Source organism: Zosterops lateralis (genome assembly GCF_965231275.1).
Source record: "Zosterops lateralis genome assembly, chromosome: 21".
In the NCBI taxonomy this organism is placed as follows: Eukaryota; Metazoa; Chordata; class Aves; order Passeriformes; family Zosteropidae; genus Zosterops; species Zosterops lateralis.
Genome location: NC_139781.1, coordinates 6790863 through 6813254, shown reverse-complemented (window position 1 = coordinate 6813254; position 22392 = coordinate 6790863). Strand labels below are relative to the sequence as shown.

Genomic DNA, 22392 nt, shown 5'->3' with positions numbered 1-22392 from the left:
GGGACAGGCCATGGCTTTGGCAGGGCTTGGTGCTGCTCCAGCACAGCCAGGGCATGGTGGGGAGAGAGAAAAGGCCAGCCCAGTGCACCATCCCCTACAGGTGAAATGAGAGGACTCCCTTAAGGCCAGAGTCAAGACAAGAAAGCTCATCCCAGCGTGGAGCAGAGCATCTGTCAGTGCAGAGGCAGTGCCAGCTCCCTTCTCTGCAGGCCAGAGCTCTGCCACAGAGAGAAAGGCCTCTGCTGACCTGAGACAGGCTGCTCTGGTGCTGGAAGCCCACCCACTGCCCTTGGCTGAGTGCCCAAGGGCCATCAGCACCACAACAAAGGTAAGCACAGTTCCCTTCCTTGCTGGCCTGGCTTCTCCCAGCCCCTGGATCCCCAAACCCTGCCAGGCTCAGCAGCACCAGGGCTGGGCACTCTGGATAGCACATCCAGCAAAGCACACAGTGGTCAAGGCATGTCCAGAGGGCTGGGAAAGCCAAGGAAAAGATCTTTGGCCTTCATGCCTGGACATTGTCCATCAGACACCCAGGAAGGTTCCCAAAAAACCATGGACTCAGCATCTAATTAAGTAAAACAATTAACTCTGGTGCTTCCCCATATCAGAGCACTGAGAGCTGAGAGGCATTAGGCTTCACAGGAGGAGAACCAACACAGATCCACTGTTTAAAACACATACTGGAAGAGAAATTATCATCCCCTTCAAAAAAACAACATTACTCACCGCTATACTGTTTCATCCTTTCTGGGGGAAAAGTCTGCCAGCATAAATGCCAAGCTCAGCCTGTGCAAATGATAAAATGTGCATCCCTGGATCATAAATGGGTCTATCACTTCTCCTCTCCTCACTTTGTCATGCACATATTCAGTATTATTGAGTGAGTGCTTCCTGCCCCTGGCACGTTCTGGTTGTCTTAGATGGGATAATGGCCCAGAGCTGGGGGGGAGAGCTTTGGGGTGCTGTGGGTCCATTGTCCCCCAGACTCTTTGTGGCAGAGCACAGTGCAGTGCAGGAGCTCGTGCTCACACAGCTCCCCATTGTATTGTCTCAGCAGAGCACCTGCCCTTGGCTCCCCACCAGTGCAGGTGGTCTGGGCAGGAGCAGACAGGGCTGATGAGGGGCTCTGGGGCTGCCCCACACTGATGCACTCCAGCCTTTCTGCTGAAGAATGGCCTTTCCTGAGAGGATTGGGACTCCCCTTAGGTCTGCCTTCTGCATAAAGCGTTGGTTTGCTTTGGGTTTTTTTTCTTTCAGTCTTGCTGCAATAACAGAAACAACAGGACATATACTGGCCCCACTGCAGGGAAGCCACACTTCTGCCCCATGGAGGCATGACTGTGCTCTGCTTTTCCAAGGCACTAAACACAAGACAGGCAATTTCTCATCCTGCTTTTTCCCCAGGGCTGTAACACAGAGGGTTAGTTACCCTTATGTCTCAGACCCACCAGCACCATCATCCTTGGAATTCCCCATCACTCATCCCTGCTAACATAGAAACCATGTGAGCCTCAGTTCACATGCAGACACTGTCCTACACTTGAGCCCACTCATTTGTACTTCTGATTTTTTCACTTGTGCTGAAGAATTTGTCTCTGCAAGGACAATGACTACTCTAACAGACAAGCTTAACACAAGGTCTCTGTTTGCATTCTCTTCCATATTCATCCTTCTCAGACAGTCGTGAATCCACAGGTAAGGTTATATTGAATTGCCAAGGGCTTAAGAGACATCTTTTCACATGGAGGCCTTGCTTTGTGCATCATCTGAGCACCTGGGCACATCCTAGCACTTGTCACCCCAGACTGAGACACAGGGAGGAAGCCCCAGCATTATCAAAAGCTTCTCAAAGCCAGTTCAGGCTCCCACTGCCTCCACCCCATCTGCATTTCCCCATTCATCCAAGGGACAGCTGTCACCATCCTCCCCTCCTCTCCACATCTCAAGCTACAGTAAGGCATGATGCAGGCTGGCTCTGGGAAGAGCACAAGAGATTGGGATTTAGCACACAGCCTCCTCCTGCTGGCCTCGGGGGTGGTGGGACCAAACACTGAAAAGTTACTTACATACCATCACTTCCACCTCTACCGCCCACCTCTTCTGTGCTGCGCTCGGAGGTGGATCAGGGAGCCAGCCCCAAGGTCACCATCCCAGCACCTCTGTGCAGGCACAGGCACAGCTCTGCCCTCCAGTCCTGTGGGAAAAGTCTGGGGAAATGGTTATAGTAGCCTGAAGGTCAGTGCTTCTTTATTACACTTGTCACCTTTCAGCTGTTCTTTACTTCTGAATGTACAGAACCGTTTTTATTTGGTTTACATCAAGACATTAGAAATCAAACAACTTTTTTTTCTTTAAAAAAAAGAAGAAAAGAACAAAAGGAAATGAAAAATAAAACCCAACACTATATACATCTTCTCTTCCCCAGTCTCTTCTCCCCTCCCTCCCACCCTTCCACCCTCCCTCCCTCCCTCCCAGCATCTGCGTTAGGTCCTGCTTCCAACACATTGGTTTCACATCTCTCACCCAAACCATGCCCCCATCCCAACTTTCACATCTACTGTAAAGACATCCCACCCTGCTTGGTAAGCCCAGTCTCCCGTCCAAGAAAGCATTTGGTAACCAGCAGGACGTTTCTTGCCTCCTTGTCTCTGCCCTGACACCAGGGCAGGGCAGGGCCGTGCCCCAGCCTGGCACAGCGGCCACTCCCCTGCACATCTCAGCCCAGCTCCTGCAACTTTGTCTGGATGCAACTGATTGTCCCTGCCCCCAGGGACTGAGCTCTGCTGATGGCCAAACACCCTGAGTCTCCCTCTTTTCCCTGTTCCTGACCTGCCTGTCCCCCAGAGAGGACAGGCTCTGCCCACCAGGGACTGCTGCCATGGCTGGGCTTCCTGGAGTGCTGCCTGCAGCTCTACCCAGCCTGTCTGACTCAGGGATGTTCCCAGTGCTCCAGTCCCTGCAAACCTGTTGTATTGCACATCTATTTTCAAAAGCTCTCTCCTATTTGCTTTGCTGCTGAAGTTACAGCTCCCTCCCACCAACCACCTTCTCCTCAACCCATCCTCTCCATCAGGATTCTGGTAACCACCTTCCCTAAAGCCACTGTCCTTTGGTCTGCAGCTCCAGAGGCTTTTCTTCTGTCTGAAAACAGCTCAGGGATTTAAACCCCTTCCTCCTCCCCACAATAAAGAAAAAACCAGCTCCCTTCCCCACCCCTTATCTCTTCCTGCCAGACCCTCTGGAGCAGATCTGGTCAAACAGACTGGCCAGATCAGTTCCCTCCCTGGCTCTGTTTCTGGGAAGTGGATGTGCTGTCCATTGGACAGAGGAAGTGCCAAGCCTTGGCAGGTTCCCTACTTATTTGCAAGACATAAGCTGCTGGCGTGGTGTCAGATGTGCATGCAAGAAAGTTGGATGCCAGTTAAAACCTACAGTCCTGTTTGTTTCATGCACTGTGAACTTATCCTATATACACTACTGGCTGGTTTATGCTCGAAGACATGAATTTAAAGGTTTACATCTTCCTTTTACTTCAGTAACCAAAGCTTTTCTGTCACCCATGGAATAGCAGGGGTTTGCTAGCAGGGCTCGTTTCCCTCTTCTGCACTTCCTCTCACTGTCTTTTCATTTCTCAGTACTCAAGGCGAAGAGGGGATAGGAAGGGGACAGGCAGAATTACAGTCCCAAGGTCCCAGTCACTAAAGGTCCCTGAGTGACAGCACTATACAGTATCAGAAAATGAAGCAATAGAGTTGTGTTGGCCGTGTATGTCCTGAGAGAGATTTCGTTTCTATTTCTGCTCCTCCCTCTCCTCTTCCACATGCCATCCCTAGGCTGTTATAAGTGGGAAAGGTGCAAAACATTCTCCCCCAGTCCAGCTCCCTCAGGCAGGCCGGAAAGGCCCTCATCCAAATGCTAAAAAGCACAACCCAGCAAGCAGCAATCCTGCCCCAAGCTGCCAACAAAGCAAGGCCTGAGCATTGCCTTCTGCACCACTGCAGCAAAAGTCAAAGGCAGCTCCACTGTGGAAAAGCACTCCCAAACCTCTTTGTCCTTTGTGAAGAAGAGGAGGGCAGCAGTGGGCACGCAAGATGCAGCATGGAAATCCCCTCTACCTCTCTGCTAACACTCATGCTTGTGATGGCTTGAAACCTCTGAGCCTTGAGTATCAGTAAAATGCCTTGTTATTCCTTCACTGTGTCCTTTCTGCATCGCTGGACCTTGAAACAAGACAGGGGTTGGTTGCCTTCTTTAGGGGTGGGCACAGACAGCTGTGGAGGGGGGACACGGAGGTGCCACCTCACTTTGAGAGGAGAGCATCCTTCCCTCACGTTTCCTGTTCCTCATCCCACTCCCAGGACACTGCTGTTCTCCAGCACTCTGCCCCATCACCAGCGAGTGTAAGGCAGCTCCTGAACTGTGACCAGTCCTGACCACACACTCTTTGGCAAAGATTATTGTGTTGGACTCAAGAGTCCAGGAGTCTAGATGGACTGACTCTGAGTAACACTGACTTGGTAATACCAAGTTAGAAACATTCAAAGAGAGAAACTAGGATGACTCCTGATAAGAAAGAGAACCCAGCCAAGAGAGAATAGAGGCCACAGCACAGGAGTCTGGCTCCCAGTCCCAGCAGGTGAAGAACTCTGCTAAGCAGTGCTTTTTTTCCCTGGAAAGCTTTTGGATTGTCACTGGGCTCAATCCTGGATTGAAGCCTCTAATATTAAACACAGCCTCCCCAAGGCTGGTCTCCAGTTTCTGGAGGCTGGACCTGCAGGGCACTGGCCACTCAGGGCCCCACCCCGTGAGAAGCAAAGAGCATCAGTGGGGTTTGCATCATCTGTGTGCTGCTGCCCCTGCCAGCCTTTGGGGCCAGCTCAGAGAGCTCTCAGGTGCCTAACTCATGGCACACATTTGTCAGGCTTTTACTACAACTGTCAGGTTGCTGGAGTTCCTGAGTCATCTCCCTCAGCCTCAGAATTTCTTACCACACACAGCCATTTGTTTTCCCTCCAGTCTCAATAGGCTTCTTATAGCTGCCTCTTTTTCTCCCCACTTTTTTCATCGTTCTGACCACCCTTTACATTGCAATCACATCTATAAAGGGTAAATTTTTAGATATTTAAAATATTTTATTTAATCATCAATCACCTGGTTAGACTCCCCTTGAAAACTGGACCTGCTGATAGGCAGTGTCCATGTGGGAACTGCAGCCATGGCATGATTATATCCACTGACATTATACTGCTGCTGTCATAAAACACAGCTTTATGATTCCCTTTAAAGCATTAAAAAGATCTTTCTGAAGAGAATCACACTGGAAAGTGTAACTTTCTCCATTGGCCATTAAAATTCCTGCATATCAGGTAGACAGAACTACCTGATCCTCCAGCCAGTATCCAGCCTCTTACTCCTATCCAGACCCATATAGACCATGAACTGCAGGAATCTGGGGAAAACCCATCCCCAACAGCTTTGCTCATGGATGGGGGAAACCAGCAGGAGACTGTTCTAAGTCTGATTTAAGAACTGTGCTAAAACCTTGGTGAGTCCAGGCAGGCCTGGACCAAACGTGTGCATGCATGGACATGAGAGAGGGGGACAGACACCTGGGGAAGGGGGGATGCTCTACTCTTATGCTTCAGATTCTGCATAAGACACGTTACTGATATAAAAATAACAATAATTACTCTGATCAGGCCTGATCCTGCTTCAGCCAAGTCCAGGCAAAACTTTCCTTGGCTTCAGTGTTACTGGGTCAGGCCTGTAGTGATTCACATTTTCATAATACTGTACAGACATAAATTAGTGAATGAAAGATGTGCATCAGGGTCATCTGAAAAACAGGAGTTTCCCTGGTCTCAGAGGATCACTCTGCTCTCCCAAGAAATGGGAATCAAGGAAAAGGGAGGAGAATGCTAATAGGAAAATAAAAGGATGGTTGGATAAAGGGCAATGTGGGTGTCTGTGGGTCTGACAGGAAAAAAACTCTACCAGGTAAGAACAAGGTTCTCATCATTACTCCAGAAATGGCAGAATGACCCTAGGGTTAAAGTTTTGCACTTGTGAATTTAACATTTTCATGGCTTTTATTAATATGATAAGGGAGATCATCAATCATCAGTGATTGCCAAAGTGGCCAATAATTCAGTGATTTTCCTGAAAGCCACTGGCTCCTTTGGAAAAGTCTGACCTTGCTGTCCAAGGCCAAGTTCCCCTGCTGTAGCTTCCTCAGGAATGCCTGTGGATGGAAGCTGCTGGAGACTCAGGGGCTTCCACAAGCACCAAGCTCAGCATTTTCACTGCAACCTCCACCCTGCCCAGCCTTTGGAGACCACCATCCTCCAGCAGGATGATGCTCCATGGAACTCTACCTCATCCTCAGCTTCATCATCTGCAAGGAAGGGCACAGGGTGCTTTTCTCTACATTCTGTATATCTTAACAGGCATAAATCAAGGCCTGGTAGAAGCAGCACAGATCAGAGGCTGCCAGCCCACCATTCCCTCCTGAACTTCTTAGGAAAGGGGATCATCATCATTTCCCTATTTTTTTTTTTTCATCCTGAAACATAACAAAGTTAAATGACACCCAGCCTCTCCTGCACCTCATGGTCACTCAGAGGGCTGGGGTGTGGATCCATTGTCTGGAATAAGGAACAGGGAGAGGGGAGAAGGGTTAAATTCTTAGACTCCTGCAACTGCTTTTCTCTCCAGGCTCAGTAAGGAAGATGCAGGGTGGGAATAACAAGGAAAAAATGCCTCCTTTGAGGACTGAATCAGCTTAGTCTCCTTGAGATCAGATGGCAGCAGTGAGCATCAGCACTGACCTATTGCTGATCCCCAAATCCCTCTCTTCCCTCAGCAAGTGCCAGTTTGCACACTCTGCCTCCCCAGCTCTGCCTCTGGAGCTGGGACCCCGACCTCCAACCTGGTGAAGCTGCAATGAGCAAACAAACCCCTGCTATTTCCCCCCCTCAGCCAAAAACACACTGCCAGTTAAATGTCATCTGTGTTCTCTTTCTACAAAAGATATTACAAAACCCCCCTCCCCAGCCCCCCTCCCCAGAAAACATGCTTGCACACACACATCCATGGACACAGGTGCCCACACACACACTCACACACACACACAGATGCTCCACACACGCACATTCACACAGGAAAAACAGCTTGCAAACTCCTGAAGGTGGAAAAAGGCATCTTGCAAATGTGCCTTGGTTTTGATAAGTTCCCTCCTCCCCCGCTCCCATAAACCCCACGTTGCCCCTTCCCTCCCAAATAATTGCCTCGTCCTCCCCTCCCTTCCCAGCTCTTCCAAAATAAATATTCTTTTTTTATTTGTTGGTTTAAAAGATTCTTTTAGGCTTGTAAGCAAGAGAGAGGGAGAGAGAGAAAAAGAAAAGAAAAATCTCATAGCGTGAGAATGAAACCCCATCATCTCATGGGTCCATGAAAGAATAAACATGAAGGGGTTAAGAGCAGTGACAGAAGAAAGATTAAAAATATATAATAAGGCTGAAAAGTGAAAGATGGAATTCAGTAGTGAAATGGAAGTGAGGATGGAGCATTAGTGAGCACAGCCAAAGATAACCTATCACCCCCACCAGTTTTTGACTCAACTTCTTAAATCTCCCCCCTCTTTTTTTTTTTTTTTTTAACTTTTCTTGGTTTTGGGGTTTTTTTTGTGTGTTTTTTCTCTTTTTTTCTGTCTTTTTTTCTTTTTTTTTTCTTTTTTCTTTTTTTTTTTTTTTTTTTTTTTTTTTTTTGGTTTTTGTCGGTTTTGTTGATATTTTTTTTTTACAATGGTTGAAGTCCTTCAGCAGGAAACCAAAATCAAGACAAAACACATCCCTCCCTGAAACCAAACCCCCTCCCGGCACCTTTCTCTCCCTTTACCCCACCCCACACTCCGTGGTTCTACATGTGCTGAAAAGAGAAGAGTAAGCTTAGAATAAACCTAATGAACCATAGGAATAAATGACAATGATAGTAAAGAGTAAAACCCAAACCCAAAAGACCGCAACACTCCTCGTGTTGTCATTGTCTGAGCGTCCGTTTCCCCTATTATCTCTCTCTGGGAGGGCCGCAGGCATCAATTTACATAGTACAACCAGTAAACAAGGTTGAAGAATCCAAAAGTGATCGGAAAAATGATCCTTGACCACTTGTCAATGGTGCTGACGTCCGTCAGGTCCGGGATTTTGAGCTTCAGCTTGGACGACCGCCGGCGCAGGCGGCAGTTGGCGCGGTTGCGGGCGGCGGCGGCGTGGTGGCTCAGAGGGACGTGGCGGTCCAGGCTGGGGTGGTGGCCAAAGCCATCCCGAGAGGCCAGGGGCTTGCGGAACTGGATGGCAGAGCCTTCGAAGGACATGACAGAGTTTCGAGAGTCGCCCACGCTGCTCATCATGTCCGTGGCCAGCAGCTCGTTGTTCATCTCCAGCGTGCTGAGGAGGATGTTGCCGTAAGGGTCGACCTGGAACGGGGAGCACAGAGATGGAGGTACTGGGGTGTCCTGGGTGCCGTTAGGGATGATTCTGAGCAGATTTATGGGGAATGATACTGTTGGGAATTATAAAACTTATATATTTTTTAAGTAACTTTGGTGGCTTAAGTTTTAGTTTTCATGTATTTCAGGTTCTGTGGTGCCCAGGGGGGCAGCTCTGAGCTCACAGTCAGTGTCACTCAGCTCTGCACACAGCAGGGACACAAAACAAATCCTTTTCCTGCTGCACACCAAGAACAACTTTCAGCCCCAAAAGCACAAACAAGGGTGGCTGAAGGGAGGAACAAGAAGGATGGGACCTCTCTACCTGGAGCTGGAATTGGACAATTAAACCCCAATATGCAAATGGACCAAAACTTATAAAAGTGTGAGGCCTCATGACCATTTGTCCATTTTGTGACCATTTTGTGTCCACCTTGGATGTAGCTCTGGCCAGGCTCTTGTCCTGCCCAAGGTGGATCCTAAAGGCCTTTCAATAAATCCCTACTTTATTCTCTTAGCCCTGTGCAGTCTCTGTTCCAGCTCAGCCTTCCCAAGGCATCAACTTTAGTCATTGGCTGGTTCACCTTTGCCACAGGGGAAAGAAGTTGAGGTTTCTCTTTGAAAGACTCTGTTCACTGAGGTTTTGAGTCTCACTGGGTGACACCTCCATCAACAAAAAGAAGATTCCTAGATTCTGAGAGCTTAACATCTACAGGTTGGGAGTAGCCAGAAGACACACAGGAGATAGAAAGACATTAACAGATATTAAACCCCTGGCAGGTTCCCAGTCTAGGAAAAGATTGATAAGAGAGCCAAAGAACGAGGACCAAAAATAGCATTGGAGGTGAAGGGATCAATAATGAACAGAAGATCAAATACTAACAACTGTGTAATGCAGAACCAGTGAATGAGAATTTCTTTGGAGTTTTTTAATATATAAATACGTGAAAACTCTGGTAAAGAATCACATCTGGTTGAAATGATTTCCACTGCACATCCTGCCCAGAATAAAGTAATGCCTGGCTCATTAATACTTAAAAGATGGTGTTGGAGAATTTTCTTTCTTCCCCAGAGTTTGATGACAATACCCCTGATGGTGTCATTTGTGAGCTCTGAACGTGCTGCATTTGAGGGCTGTCCACTGCTGTTGGGGTGGAAGGAGCAGCCACCTGTGCTTGCAGCAAATTTTTAGTGGGGGAAGTGTGGTTCTGCCAACACAGGAGGACCAAAAGCCACAGAGGGACTTTTGGCTACACCTGCCCCATGCAAGAGGAGGGTTCTGATGAGACTGGATGAGGATGACCAAGGAGGAAGAATTCCCAGTCATCACCAGACAAGGGAAATTGGGGTTCATCTCTCACAATGAGCACAAAGGTGTGGGCCTGAGAGAATTTCAGCCTGCTTAGCAGCTGCTAACACTTTCCCAAGGAAAAGTTTCTCAAGAAAGCTTCTTCTCAAAACAATCTTGGTAAACAACTCTCCTTTCTCAAAACAATCTTTGTCCAGCTGGTGTTTTCTGCTTTTGTAGTTTAACCAACGACATTAGAGAGATGTCATTCCTATTCACCAATCATATTAAGTCTGTATCAGAACACCTTATGAAAGATAGTAAGAATTAGACAATAAAGAACCTTCTTTTTCTATATATTATTCTATATAAAGGGCTTCTGTATATTTTATATATATGTGTGTGTGTGTGTATATATATATATGATGCTGTTGTACACCACAACCACACAAGACTCCAACTTCAGAAGGCTGAAAATGACTCCTCTATTTGAAAATTACTCCTCTATTTGAAAATGACTCTATTTTTGGGATGTGTCTCCTTTATATACTTTTTTACACAGACCAATTTGATTGGTGAGAAGAAGACAAACCTCTTCACTCACATTGGTCAGACCAGAGGAACATCAAGAAGAAGTCCCTCCTAGGGAAATAATGTAAAAATACAAAAACACTTCTCTTGTTTACAGAAAATTCTCTGGGAAAAGAACTTCAGAAAACCAAAACATCTAAGGCATGAACCAGGGATATATAAATATAAATATAAATATATATTCTACATAAAGACCCTTTCGAATTATTTGGAATCTTTCATGTCCAACAGCGACACAGAGGTTGCTCCCAGCTCACCCAGTAGATACCCCCAATTCTCCTCCAAAGAACTTCTGAATTATTTGGAGTCTTTCATACCCAGCAGCTACACAAAGGCTGCTCCCAGCTCACCCAGTGGAGAGCCCCAATTCTCCTGACACAAGGAAAGGAGAGGACAAACCTGCTCTCTCACCCTCTTCTCCTCGTAGCGGTGGCGCTCGTTGTTGGCCTTGCTGATGCGCTCGCTCTGTTTCTTCTGCTGCCGCGGCCCCCGCCCGAAGAAGATGTAGTTGACAAAAGCATACTCCAGCAGAGCCAGGAACACGAAGACAAAGCAGCCCATGAGATAAACATCGATAGCCTTGACGTAGGGGATCTTGGGGAGAGTCTCCCGCAGGTGGGTGTTGATGGTTGTCATGGTGAGCACCGTGGTGACCCCTGTGGGGAGAGGGCAGGTGCCCCGTTACTGCTGTGGGGTGGTTTTCCTGAAATGCTGTTCTCAGCCCCAACATCCCTCCTTCCAGCTGGACAGCCTCGGGAGGGATGGGAGCAGTGCAGCTGGGAAGGAAGCTGTCGTTATTCTAAGCCCACGTGCCCGCTACAAAGTGCTGCAGAAAATGAACCAGCAGCTAAGAGCTGGAGGAAGAGTCAAAGCTGAGTGTCATCAGCATGGTGGGGATCAGCATCCTCTGGGCCCTGTTTCTTTAAGTCCCCCTGATCAGTGTGGTAGGAAACATTCTGTTTTGCTCTTTTTTATCCTCTTCTCCTCCCTTTTTTCTCCTCCATGAACTCATCAGGCTTTGCTGTGTGCTACTGAATGCCACAGCACTTGGCATGAGTTTATAAGCTGTGTCTTTCCAATGCCATGGGCTGGATAAAGAATGAAGAGATTTCCTCTCCATGGCACCATCTTTTTTTTGCCTGCCTCAGGCTTCTGTCCTTGACCCCATCAGTTCCCACCTTCCTCTCACCAGCTTTACCATTCATTACATCAATTATCACTTGTACACATTCCTCCCATGGTTCTCACACTCTCCTTTTTAGGCCTCCTCACATTTCTTGCATCTCAAATAAGCATTTTGTGAACACTTTTGTCCCCATCTACTCAGTTCCAAAAGCCTGATTCACTATGATTACTCTCACAGCTTCAGTCCTCTTCTTCAGCTCCTTCTCAGACTCTTTCTCTGGACTGTCAGAGTGGCCTCAGACCTGCCTCTTTGACAGTCTTCTTCCAGCTCCAAAATGATGGCAACAAGCCTTCATACTTCTTTTGGGGGTGGTAACTCTTCCTCTTCAACCTAGTCTTCCTCTAGCTGTTCTTACTACCTTGCTGATCTTCCTTTCTCCTTTTTTTTCCTCCTCCTCTGTCCGTTGGCAGCTTTAATAATCTCCATGACCTTAATTTGCTCCTGTGGTTAGAGCCCCATCCCTACAGTGATGGCTCTCAGTGCACTCTGCACCTCTGCTTCTCCTGTTCCCCCTTCACCCTCACTGTGTCTTTGGTGTCATTCCCGATAAAAGACTGGAAGAGCTATTAGCCTTCAGTTGGGTAAACAGAAGGGAGATGTATTTATATACACACAATGTGGTCTATATTTAGGCAGTAGCCTAAATATACAGAAATCTGAGGCAAAGAAAGGGAGGATGGAATGTTCTCCACGTCTCCATTAAGAAGTGGACAAATTGCAATGGAGACTTAGGGCAAAGAGGAGCTCTTTGACTGTGCAAGCAGGTAAATCTGGAGATAAAGTGACCAGAGGAGGCTGAGGAGTTTCTTTTTTTGGAGCTTTTTATGGATTAGTTGGGTCGAGAACTGTCAGGAGTAGTTTAGGGAGAGCATTTGCAGTTCTGATCTACAATGTTTTTCTTCTGTCTTCTCCTTTGAGTCCAGATGTCAGCAGAAATTCAGCAGCTGTGCATCTCACCTCCATCCTTCTGCTTGTGCTTTCACAATGTCTGCCATTCTCTCTTTTCCTTCTCTCCCTGATTACACTCCTGTCAATGCACCTTACTCTTTTAATTTACCAAGTTCTTCTTCTTCCCTCCCTGTCTCCCTGCTCCAGGCTCTCGAAGCAGGCAAAGCCAAATCACCTCTTTTATACCTTTGTACAACCCACCCCTCCTCTGAGTCTTCTCAGACTCTTTCTCCTAGAGCTGCTAGAAGCTTTGCTGTAAGACCCACCCTCTCCCTGAGCTGCCTTGCCTCTCTGAGCCTTGTCCCAGTGACAGATCCAGCCCTGCTCCCTCCTTACCTCTCCCATTACCTCTGAACTTTCCCTCGTGTCACTCAGCCCCATTCTCATATGCCAGCCATCCCCCCTTTCTCCTGTTCCTCCTTCAAATCCCTCATCTGCCATCCACCCCCACTTCCCTTCTGTTGCTTAAAAGACCTCATTTTTTTTTCCCCTCGTAGAGGAAAACATTCCTATTTAGGGGAGCATGTGCCAAAGAAGAACTTGGGGACTTTAACTGCTGTTCCACATTTGCCTTGGCCATGAAGGTCTTCACCTGCAGAGAGTGTCTGTATGGGGCCTGACCTATCATAAAAATGTGTAATGCCTCTTCCTTTATTTCTTTCATCTTTTAACCATTCCCACACAACTTTTTGCCCATCCAGGCTCAGCAATAATCACCCAACTGACCTCTCCTGGCACACCTGTTGACAAAGAGGTGCCCAGATTTCTTTTCTTAACAAAACCAGTGCAAACCAGAGTGAAGGAACTCATGGCGTGTCAGGGCCCCACATACCTGAGAATCAGTGACCATCTATATTTTTTGTTTAGAGAGTTTAAACTCAGGCCTAGAAAATTTTTGGTAGGACTTTTACTGATTCAAATAAAACAGGCTCCAGTTTGGGAAGTACTAATGAACAAACAAAAAAAACCCCAACAAACCAACCAACAAACCAACCAACCCAAAAAAAACCCCAAGAAAACCAACCAAACAAACAAAAAAACCAAACCAAACAAACAAACAAAAAAAACCCCAAAAAACCAAACCACCAACCCCCCCCAAAAAAACCCAATAAAACCCAAACAAAAACGCACAGACAAACAAACCCAAAAAAACCCAAAAAAAGCAAAACAAAAACAAAAAACAAAAACAAACAAAAAAAACCCCAAAAAAACCCAACCCCCCCCCCCAAAAAAAAAAAAAAAAGCAACAACAACAACAAAAAAACCACACCCAAAAAAACACCAAAACAAAAAAAAAGAAATGTAACTCTTCTGATTGAAAATTTGAAGTCTTTCTCTGGGAAAGAAATTATGTCCATTTGGGATGACAACTTTGACAGACTTAATTGCTACCTCATAAAGTAAAGATATTTTCTTTATTACAGCTGATCTCCCTCAAGAAAACACCTCCAAAATACAATTCAAAGTCCATACCCAGTGCCACTCGTGCAGCAGAAGCATCGTAATTGATCCAGAAGGAGACCCAGGACAGGATGGTGATGAGGATGGATGGCATGTAGGTCTGCAGGATGAAGTAACCAATGTTCCTCTTAATCCGGAAACTCAGGGACAGGCGCAGATATGAACCTGCCAAGGAGACATTAGAGGAGGATGTGATTAGAGAGGAGGGCAAGGCTGTGTTTGTGCTAAGAGCTTTAGGTTAGGAATTGAAATTTTACTTGAAAAAAGTTCTCAAGAGGCAGAGATAATGAGAAATCTTCTGTTTTCTGCAGCTGGTTTTGCAGGCTGGTCAGTTTTTGCAAGTGGTCCCTTCAGAACCTGCTCAGTAGTCCCAGGGTATTAACAAGAAAGGAAACTCTACATAAGTCACATTATTCTATCAGCCATCATTGGAAAATGGCTGTTCAGTGCTGGAATTGCTATTATGGTGCCAGCCAATATGATGGAGGCTTACACAGGAGAATTTAACCCTATATTTGGGTGCCACAAGATGATTCTCCAACGTTTCATGTGCCAGCTCTGCCTCCAAACAGCAATGAAGATCTGAATCATATTTTTCCCATGCTGTTCTAAAAATGGGTTATGGTCAGACTGGGCAAATTCATATGCAAATAGAGTACTGTTAGTTAATATGAAGGTCTCTTTTTTATTATATTCAAGTTGTTGCAACTTCCTCCTAATCTTTTAGCAAACCTAATGAGGATAGTGAGGACAATAAGTACTTTTTACAGCCCTTCCACTGGAGCAGGGTAATTTTGACAGGGGCAAAGCAGGGCCTCCTTCATTGCTGTGAGACAAAGTCCAAGTTATTCCTCCTCCCCACCTCTGTCCCTCAGGCAACACAGGAGCCTGAAACATGCGTGTAACCCTGGTTGGCAGCTAAAGTAACAAGAAAATAGCAGTTTTAAACCATCAGGGATGTAGACTGGGAAAAAGGAGGTGTTGTTCTCTCACCACTATGTGCCACCTGTATGGCTTGAACACAATATTTCACCAATTTTTTTTTTTTTTTTTTTTTTTTTTTTTTTTTTTTTTTTTTTTTTTTTTTTTTTTTTTTTTTTTTTTTTTTTTTTTTTTGACAGGTGTGTGCTGTGCTGTTTTGGCAGTGAACTCTACCTCAGACCAGCAACCAAAAATCCAACCCTCTCAAACTTTTCAGCTGGCAGCACCTGAATCGTCCCAGGTATTTTCTCCAAACCTTTTTATTGCCACGTACAGATGGGTTTGCATCATTTCATAGCCCACTTGCTTCTCAATGGATATAATTTCTCCTTACTATTGCACCTTCATTAGCTCTGAGGCCCAGATGTAAACCACATAAAAAATCAGATGAAGGCTGAGAACCTCCTCAAGAGGTTCTGAGTTCAGTCATTATTTTGACTAAGAAATGGGAACAATCGCAGAGGGGAAAATGATCCTGAAAGTCTTTCAAGAGAGGCAGGAAAATAAAAAAGCAAAGTTGGTGGGCGCATAAGACAATTCTCTTCTAGAGGAACCTATTGCCATAATACAAAGCCTTCTGATAATAGTTTACATATCTTCCTTCAAAGTCTCTCAAAACAATCTATATTGTTTTCATTCCTCTCGGTGACAGACTTCTGTATTGACCACTAAGGTCAGAGAGGTGTTCCTCTCATGGACCAATCCCTGACCAAATCCCAAATACAATATAAACCCTAAATCATAATAAACCTTCCTTCCTTTCCCTGCTTCTACCTGACGAGTAAGTGTAATTCTTTTCGTGTCCATAATTGCAACAGGAACCCCCAGGTTGAAGCCCAGACCCCAAGTTAGTGCCCCAGCATCTGAATCAGAGGGATTCAAACCAGCTGGACAGGAGGAATTTGCCCATCCCATGCACCCCTCCAGCAGAGACTCACCAGTGGTGAAGACCACTTCCCTGCTGACCAGCCTCTGCTCGATGATGGTGAACTGGGGCAGCTCCAGCACCTCCATCCCCGTGACAGCAGAGTCATTCCCTTGCCAGAAGAAGACAATGTCATCCACCGTGTAACCATCTGCAGGGAGGAAGGAGCACACAGGGAGAGCTGAGCTGACAGGCTGGACCAGATTACACCACCATTTGCACTAAGGTGGAAAAGGATCCAAAAGGAAGCCCACACCGAGCCCAGCCCCTCCCTGCTGATGAAATTCCATTCTTCAGCTGAGTTGGCAATACAATCCCCAGGAAAAGAGGAAAAATTGGCCAGAACTCCCACTTCTGGCTAGAATTCAGGAGAAAAAGGTGAGGCGTGGCCCATCCAGCCTTGACTTGCACTACGTAATCTCCATGCCTGACATGACAGGGACTTGTGCACCAGAGGCCTCTGTCAAATGCACCAAACACAGCATTTTGCTTTTTAAAAACTGCCTCCTTTTACCAGGAGGGGGAGACCACACAGTACTGACTGGTGGGACTGGGTAAACAGGGCAGCTCAGTATTAAAAATTCCCAGACAGAGGGAGATCTACAGCAGCAGTTGAAAAGAAGTTTGAAGATCAGAGCAGCTCCCTTTTCTAAGCACTCTCAGTCAAAATTCAGATCCAAGAAGTGAACAGAGTCTCTGAGGCTGGGGGCTGCTTTTACCAAATGCTGGCTGAGAGGAACAGCAATGGGAGAAGAGAGGAAAAGGAATCAGACTCAAATATTCATCCCTTACATTTCAATGAGTTTGTTAACTCAGCCAAGGGTGCAGCTTCTTGTGTTAACCCCAAACTCTCTGTGCCAGACAGGGCTGCTTGGGCTGGAAATGTGACCCCCAAGTACTCTGGACACGTGGGGAATGAGGCCCAGGGGATAAAACCATGAAACCCCTCATCACCAGAGCAATGCGATGAATCACCTGTTCACAGCCCTGCCCTGTCCTTGTGGCAAGGATTAGTCACGACTCAAAAACCACCAGTGCTGGTGTGTTTTGAAGCCCATTCATCGAAGGCTGTTGCTGCACAAGAGTGACCTCAGATTCCAAGTGAAGCTTCATGGGAGCAGTAAGATCTGGCCAGGCTTTGGTGCAGCTCAGGGCAAGGCTGCCTGGGGAGTGTGAGCCTCACCTGTGCCCACAGACAGCTCGTGTTCAGCACCTGCACTGCAGCACAGCAGTGCTCAGCCACCCACCCCGAGAGCACAGGCAGCTGCCAGGCCATGCCAGGCTCACAGGCACTCAGGGGATGCCACCACACCCAGCACCAGGACATCACTGGGGTCAGGGCAATCAGGAACTGCAGAGGGGGAACCTCTGGCTGAATGTACCACCGAGGAGGAATTCTTCTCTGAGGGGTAAGGGTTAGCCCAGATCAGAGCTGAAGCTCTGAGGACAGCGTCATCCTGAAGCTGCTGAGTGGACAAAGGGCTCAGCAGTCTGGTCTGATCTCACAGCTGACCCTGCTTTGAGCTGCAGGCTGGGCTAGAGACACCCCGAGCTGTCTTTCCAAAGGGAATTATTTGATGACTGTGCAGTCTCCGAGCCCACATCCTGCACTCTCAGTCATTACTGAGCTTATTCATGGGTGCTAAAATACAAGCCAAATCTTCCAAATGCCACGCCACATCTGCTTCTGATGGAAATCAGCTCAGCCAGGGCTCCACCTCCCTCCCCAGCTGGCTGCTCCCAGAGTAGTAAACCCTCACAGCTCCCAGCCCAGAGGGTTTCAGGAGCCTTGGGTTACCCTCCTCACACAGGACCTGGTGTTTGCATCACTCAGCCCCAGGGCTGGAACCAGCAGGGAACATCCAAGTCCCCCCCATCCCTGCTGGTGGCTGATTCCAGCAGCTCCAGCACCCTCCCAGCTCAGAGACACCGTGTACCATTTCACATCTGAATTCATCTGGCTCGCACTCTCAGCCTCCCGTGGTTGTTCTGAATTCCTCCAGGAGGTTCCCCAGCCCTTTCCCCACAGTGTTCCCCCTCTGCAGAGGTGATCCCAGCCTGTAAACAACTCACCTCTCCACCTCCTTTGCAGTAAACAAACCAGACTGAGCTATTGAGGTTTCTCACTGCACAACATCTGCTCCAGCCCTCGAACCACTTTTTTTTAGCATCTTTCCTCAACCTCTTCCAATTTCTCAGCTTCCTCCCTAAATTTTGGAACCCAAAGACAGGCAGAGCCCGTTTCCCCATCTCAGTGACATATTCAGAGGCCAATCAATCCCGAGTCTGACTCACAGCTCCCCTGGTTTATATAACAGGGCTCGCTCCAGCCCCTTCTGCCGGAGCCACAGAAGCTCCAGCCGTGGTGCCTGGGGCTGCCATCCCTCCCTCACCTCCCCGTGTGGCTCCAGCCCCTGGGGATGGCCCTGCAGTCCTGAATTTGGGCTGTGTTCAGAGCCCTTTGGATGGATTCCGATTGGGGAGGATTCAAATGCGCGGCGAGCGAAAGCTCCGCACGCTGCTATCTTCATCATCCACAAATTTAACAGCACTGACTTCAGATTTACTTCCTGATCAGCAATGAAAATGTCAAATTACGGTAACTAATTTTAGGAGATCTCACAGTTAACCAGCTCTATTCCATTTATTCTATGACCTGCTGCTGTTGGGTACCAATTTTTGTATTTTTTTTTTTTTATTATGGCATTATGCAATATGAAATCGAGCATGTTTTTCATGAAGCCATTTTTTAAAATTGTTTCTAAAGGGAAAAGGTTGCTTGGTCTAAAAATAAATGCTTCGCTTTGATTTCTAGCTTTAAAGAGAAAACCAAATTTCCATTTTACTTCCAAAAAGTAAACGAACTTTCACAAAGACAACTCATTTCCATCTGAAATATCGGAAAAGTATTGATGTGACGTCTTAAAATGTCAGATTAGCAGTCTGTTTGCAGCCTGCCTCATCAGGTTTTTGTGGGATCCTGGCACACAGATAGGCAGGGGTAATACATGGTGAGGGTTATTTTTGGGGTGGAGGGATGGGATCAACCGGCAGTGCTTATCTCCTATAGATAAGAGCTCCGAGCTGCTGTGGGGCAGGGGACCCCATCTGCCTTCTGCTGATCCCAAACCCAGCACAGAAAAGGCCATCAGATGCATCCTGCATCAGAAAAGGGCTTTTCCTCTGAGGGTTTTGTTTTTTAAAATGCATTGTTTTTATAATCCAGCCCTAAAAGGAATGATGTTCCGGAGTCGTGTGGAAGCAAAGAAAATGGAGCCCTGCAGATTGCCAACGTGCAAGTGTGGAAAAGACAAAAGCTCTGAGGAGGGAAACAATTGGATCTCTTCATCTCGGCCTGGGTCTCAGGAATATTGTGAGGAAATGCAGCTTTGATGAACAAATTGGCTTGACATGACCCATTAAGAACAAAATCACAACACGATGAACTGTGGGTAATTCCCTGCCTTCTGTTTTCTGGATTCTACTGTAAACTGTTCCCAAACTGCTGATATTCTGGAATTCCTGCCTGCAGCAGGAGCTCCTCTCCATCCCCTGGCCCTGCACAGGGCAGGAGCCAGGCACGGGAGGGATTGAGACACCCATGGGTGCTGTGGGAGCTCCATCCCCAAATAATCCCTCCCCAGGCAGCATCAGCACTGCCGGGAGCTCTGCTGCTCCGGGCCAGCCCTGGAGGGACCCTGTCGCCCCTGATTTTCTTGCTTTCAAGTGTTTGAACCTTTGCAGCCTGATTCTCATGGAGCTTGATGTAAACAATGTGTATTCTTAGAATTTATCTGTATGTTTTGCATAGTTGTTCTCTGAGAGGAGAACGTGACTGATGGTCAGAGTGACTGATGGACTCAGGAGGTTGTGACCTCCTTGGGCCAATCCTGGCCCTCTGTAAAAAGTGTATTATAAGAATGGAGATAGGAAAATAAAGAGCCCTCCATGTTTGACCCTGCTGCTGCCTGCTGTCCTCTGTGAGGATCCACACCCATGTCGCAACTTGTTGCCCCTCTGAGTGAAGGGGTAACAGGACCCTGCAGTGCATCTTTATTTATCAGGGACCTGCTCTGCCAGCACAGCTGGGAGAGGATTTCCATGCCAGTCCAGAGAACATCCATGCGAGTCCACGGAACATTCAGGGGGGTGAGGGCTTGGTGCCACCTCCCACACACGACTGGAGCCAGCCAAGACCAAGGACAGCTCCCCAAGGCTTCCTTAAGGCTATGGGAGGCTTCACCACCCTCTTGGGACTGATTTTAACACCCAGCCTGCTGCTAGAGCTTGGTTTTCCTGGGGATTTCCCCTCCTGGTGCTGTAGCACCCTTGGGAGGCATTCCTGGGAGCTGTGGCCAGGGCGGGTGGCATCGGGTGGCATTGGGTGACATCAGGTGGCAGGGGATGTGCCCGAGGCATACGCACAGCTCTCGATCTCCAGCGTGCAGTTCTGCTGGTCCAGCGGGTACCTCCGCAGGTCCATCATGCAGGCGGCCGTGGTGGTGATCCTGAAAGGAAAAGAGAAGGAAAAAAAAAATAAATTAAAAAAGAAAAATCTGTTGTGTCTGCTTTTTTCTTACCAAAAAAAAAAAAAAAAAAAAAAAAAAAAAAAAAAAGAGAAATGAAAGGCAGAAGTGAAAGTCAGGCAGCAGCATTTGGGGCCGCTGTTTCCCTGGAAACCAGGGAGATCCGGGGTGGGAGGTGTGCAGGGCGGGGGGCTGATGCGCCTCACCCCCAATGGCACGGCACAAACCCTCCGTGACTCACGTCAGCATCTCGGTGGGGTGGGGAGGGATCTGTTCCTGCTCTGTCTCTCCCTGGAGAGAGACAAAGAGCCCGGGAGCAGGCACAGCTCCGGCTTTGGGCAGGGGGAAGAGGAGAAGCTGCCAGCGTGGAACAGGCAGCGGACACGTGTGGGTGAGGCTGAGGATGGACTGTCTCCATCACCCAGCACTGACCTATCGCTGACCACATCATCATCCCCTTCCCTCACGGGTCACCCCAAAACCCCGAATTACAGCCCCCCCATGCCTGTGCCCATCCCTCTTTACCCTCTTTGGCACTGCCAAACCCCAAAATCCCAGAGCCCTGTGGCAGAGCCCTCCTGCCCCACAGCCCCCCTAAGGGAGGCACTTGGGCACAAAGGATTCTGTGGTCACCAAAGACACACATGGGGGATGTGTGGGGCTGTGTGCATCCCCCAAAAACATAAAAAATGGGAGAGAGGATGAGGGTGGGGGCTGCAGGTGCTGTCCTCCCTGTGCTCCAGCACCCCCAGAGCACAGGGAGGACACAGAGCAGCTCGGTGCCCGTGCTGAGGTTCAGCTGAGGATGCCAGGAGGGTTTGTATGTGTTACACACTGTGCAGGGATATTGGACATCTCTGGATGGGGGATTTTGGGGAGGGATGGATGAGAGCAGGAGAGGCAGGGACAGAGTTAACTCCCCAGCATGGCAACACCACCCTGGAGTGAACAGGCTGCCCCTATTTCTCAAATCTATTGCTCCCCCTCACCCTTCAATGCAGTCTTCTTCCCGTGCCATGGATGTGTGCAGAGTGCTGGAGAGGGGGGAGAGATTGCTGCATTCTCCCCCTATTTTTTTCAATTAACCATCTGGAAGGCATTAATCAAGCTACACATTTTTTACTATGTAGGCATAACCAGTGAACTGTTAACTAGAAAGCTTTATCTTCGGAGCCCTGTGGCCTGGGAGAGAGAAAAGAGAGGGGGAAAAAAAAAAAGAAAAAAACAAGAAAGCAGGGAGGATGAGATGGCAAACCAGTGAAAGAAAAGGAGAAAAAAAAAAAAAAGGCAAAAGCAAAAAAACATCAATGGTAGAAAAAGAGACCAGAAAGGGGGAGAATGTGGGTGAAGCTGGATATAAAATTGAAAATGGGGAGGAGGGGGGAAGAAGGGGGGAGGATAGAAGAAGGTGGAAGAGGGCTGCCCCAGTGGGGGTATCGGGGCAGGGGCTGTGGCAGGGCAGGCTGGCAGCCCCGCAGAGCTGCTGGCTCTTTAAGAAATCTCGTGTGCTAAATTTATCTTCTCTGCTGTCTGTGAAGTCTGTTTGTAGGAGATGAAGCCTTGAGGAGAGCCTTTGCCACTGCCTGCCGTGCTATAAATAGATCCGAAGAGACGAAGGGAATTTATATATATCCTCACTGGGTCTAGATACAACACTGCAACTGCCCTCTCTCCGAGCAGGGGGCCCAGGCGAGCTCTTAACCCTTTTATCTGTAATGCATTTGGGGTGGAGGAGAAAGCTCTGAGGGGGGAGAAGGACAACAGGACACAGGGAACCACTTAAAAAATTACCACCACAGCTTTGCCGTCGCATGGATTGCTTTTCCAGCCTCCCAGCTGGAAACACCATGCCTCTCTCACCCTAATCCTGCTGCACTGGGGTAACTGATGGGGGCAAATAAAAAGGGGAGCAATGACCTTGTCAGGGAAGCCCAAGGTGGGAGGTGTGGAGCCCAGGGTGGACCAAGGAGTGGTGCACGGGGATGAGTCATCGCCCTGTGC

General features: G+C 47.9%; 1 protein-coding gene across 2 annotated transcripts in view; it reads right to left on the bottom strand.

Annotated features, from left to right (window-relative positions):
• Nucleotides 1–8092: 8092 nt before the first annotated feature.
• The window catches only part of LOC310917809 (gamma-aminobutyric acid receptor subunit beta-4), a gene marked incomplete at its 3' end in the record, with an annotated part of 79553 nt that continues 65253 nt past the window's right edge, over nucleotides 8093–22392 (bottom strand). Inside the window, exons 5-9 of one of the 2 annotated variants that reach the window (XM_083876363.1) lie at nucleotides 20291–20373; nucleotides 15879–16016; nucleotides 13972–14124; nucleotides 10764–11020; nucleotides 8093–8473 (exon numbers count right to left, since the gene is read on the bottom strand). In XM_083876363.1, the coding sequence (XP_083732489.1) occupies nucleotides 8093–8473; nucleotides 10764–11020; nucleotides 13972–14124; nucleotides 15879–16016; nucleotides 20291–20373 (1012 nt within the window). The remainder of the gene's footprint in view (nucleotides 8474–10763; nucleotides 11021–13971; nucleotides 14125–15878; nucleotides 16017–20290; nucleotides 20374–22392) is intronic. The other variant, XM_083876364.1, reaches the window with a different exon arrangement.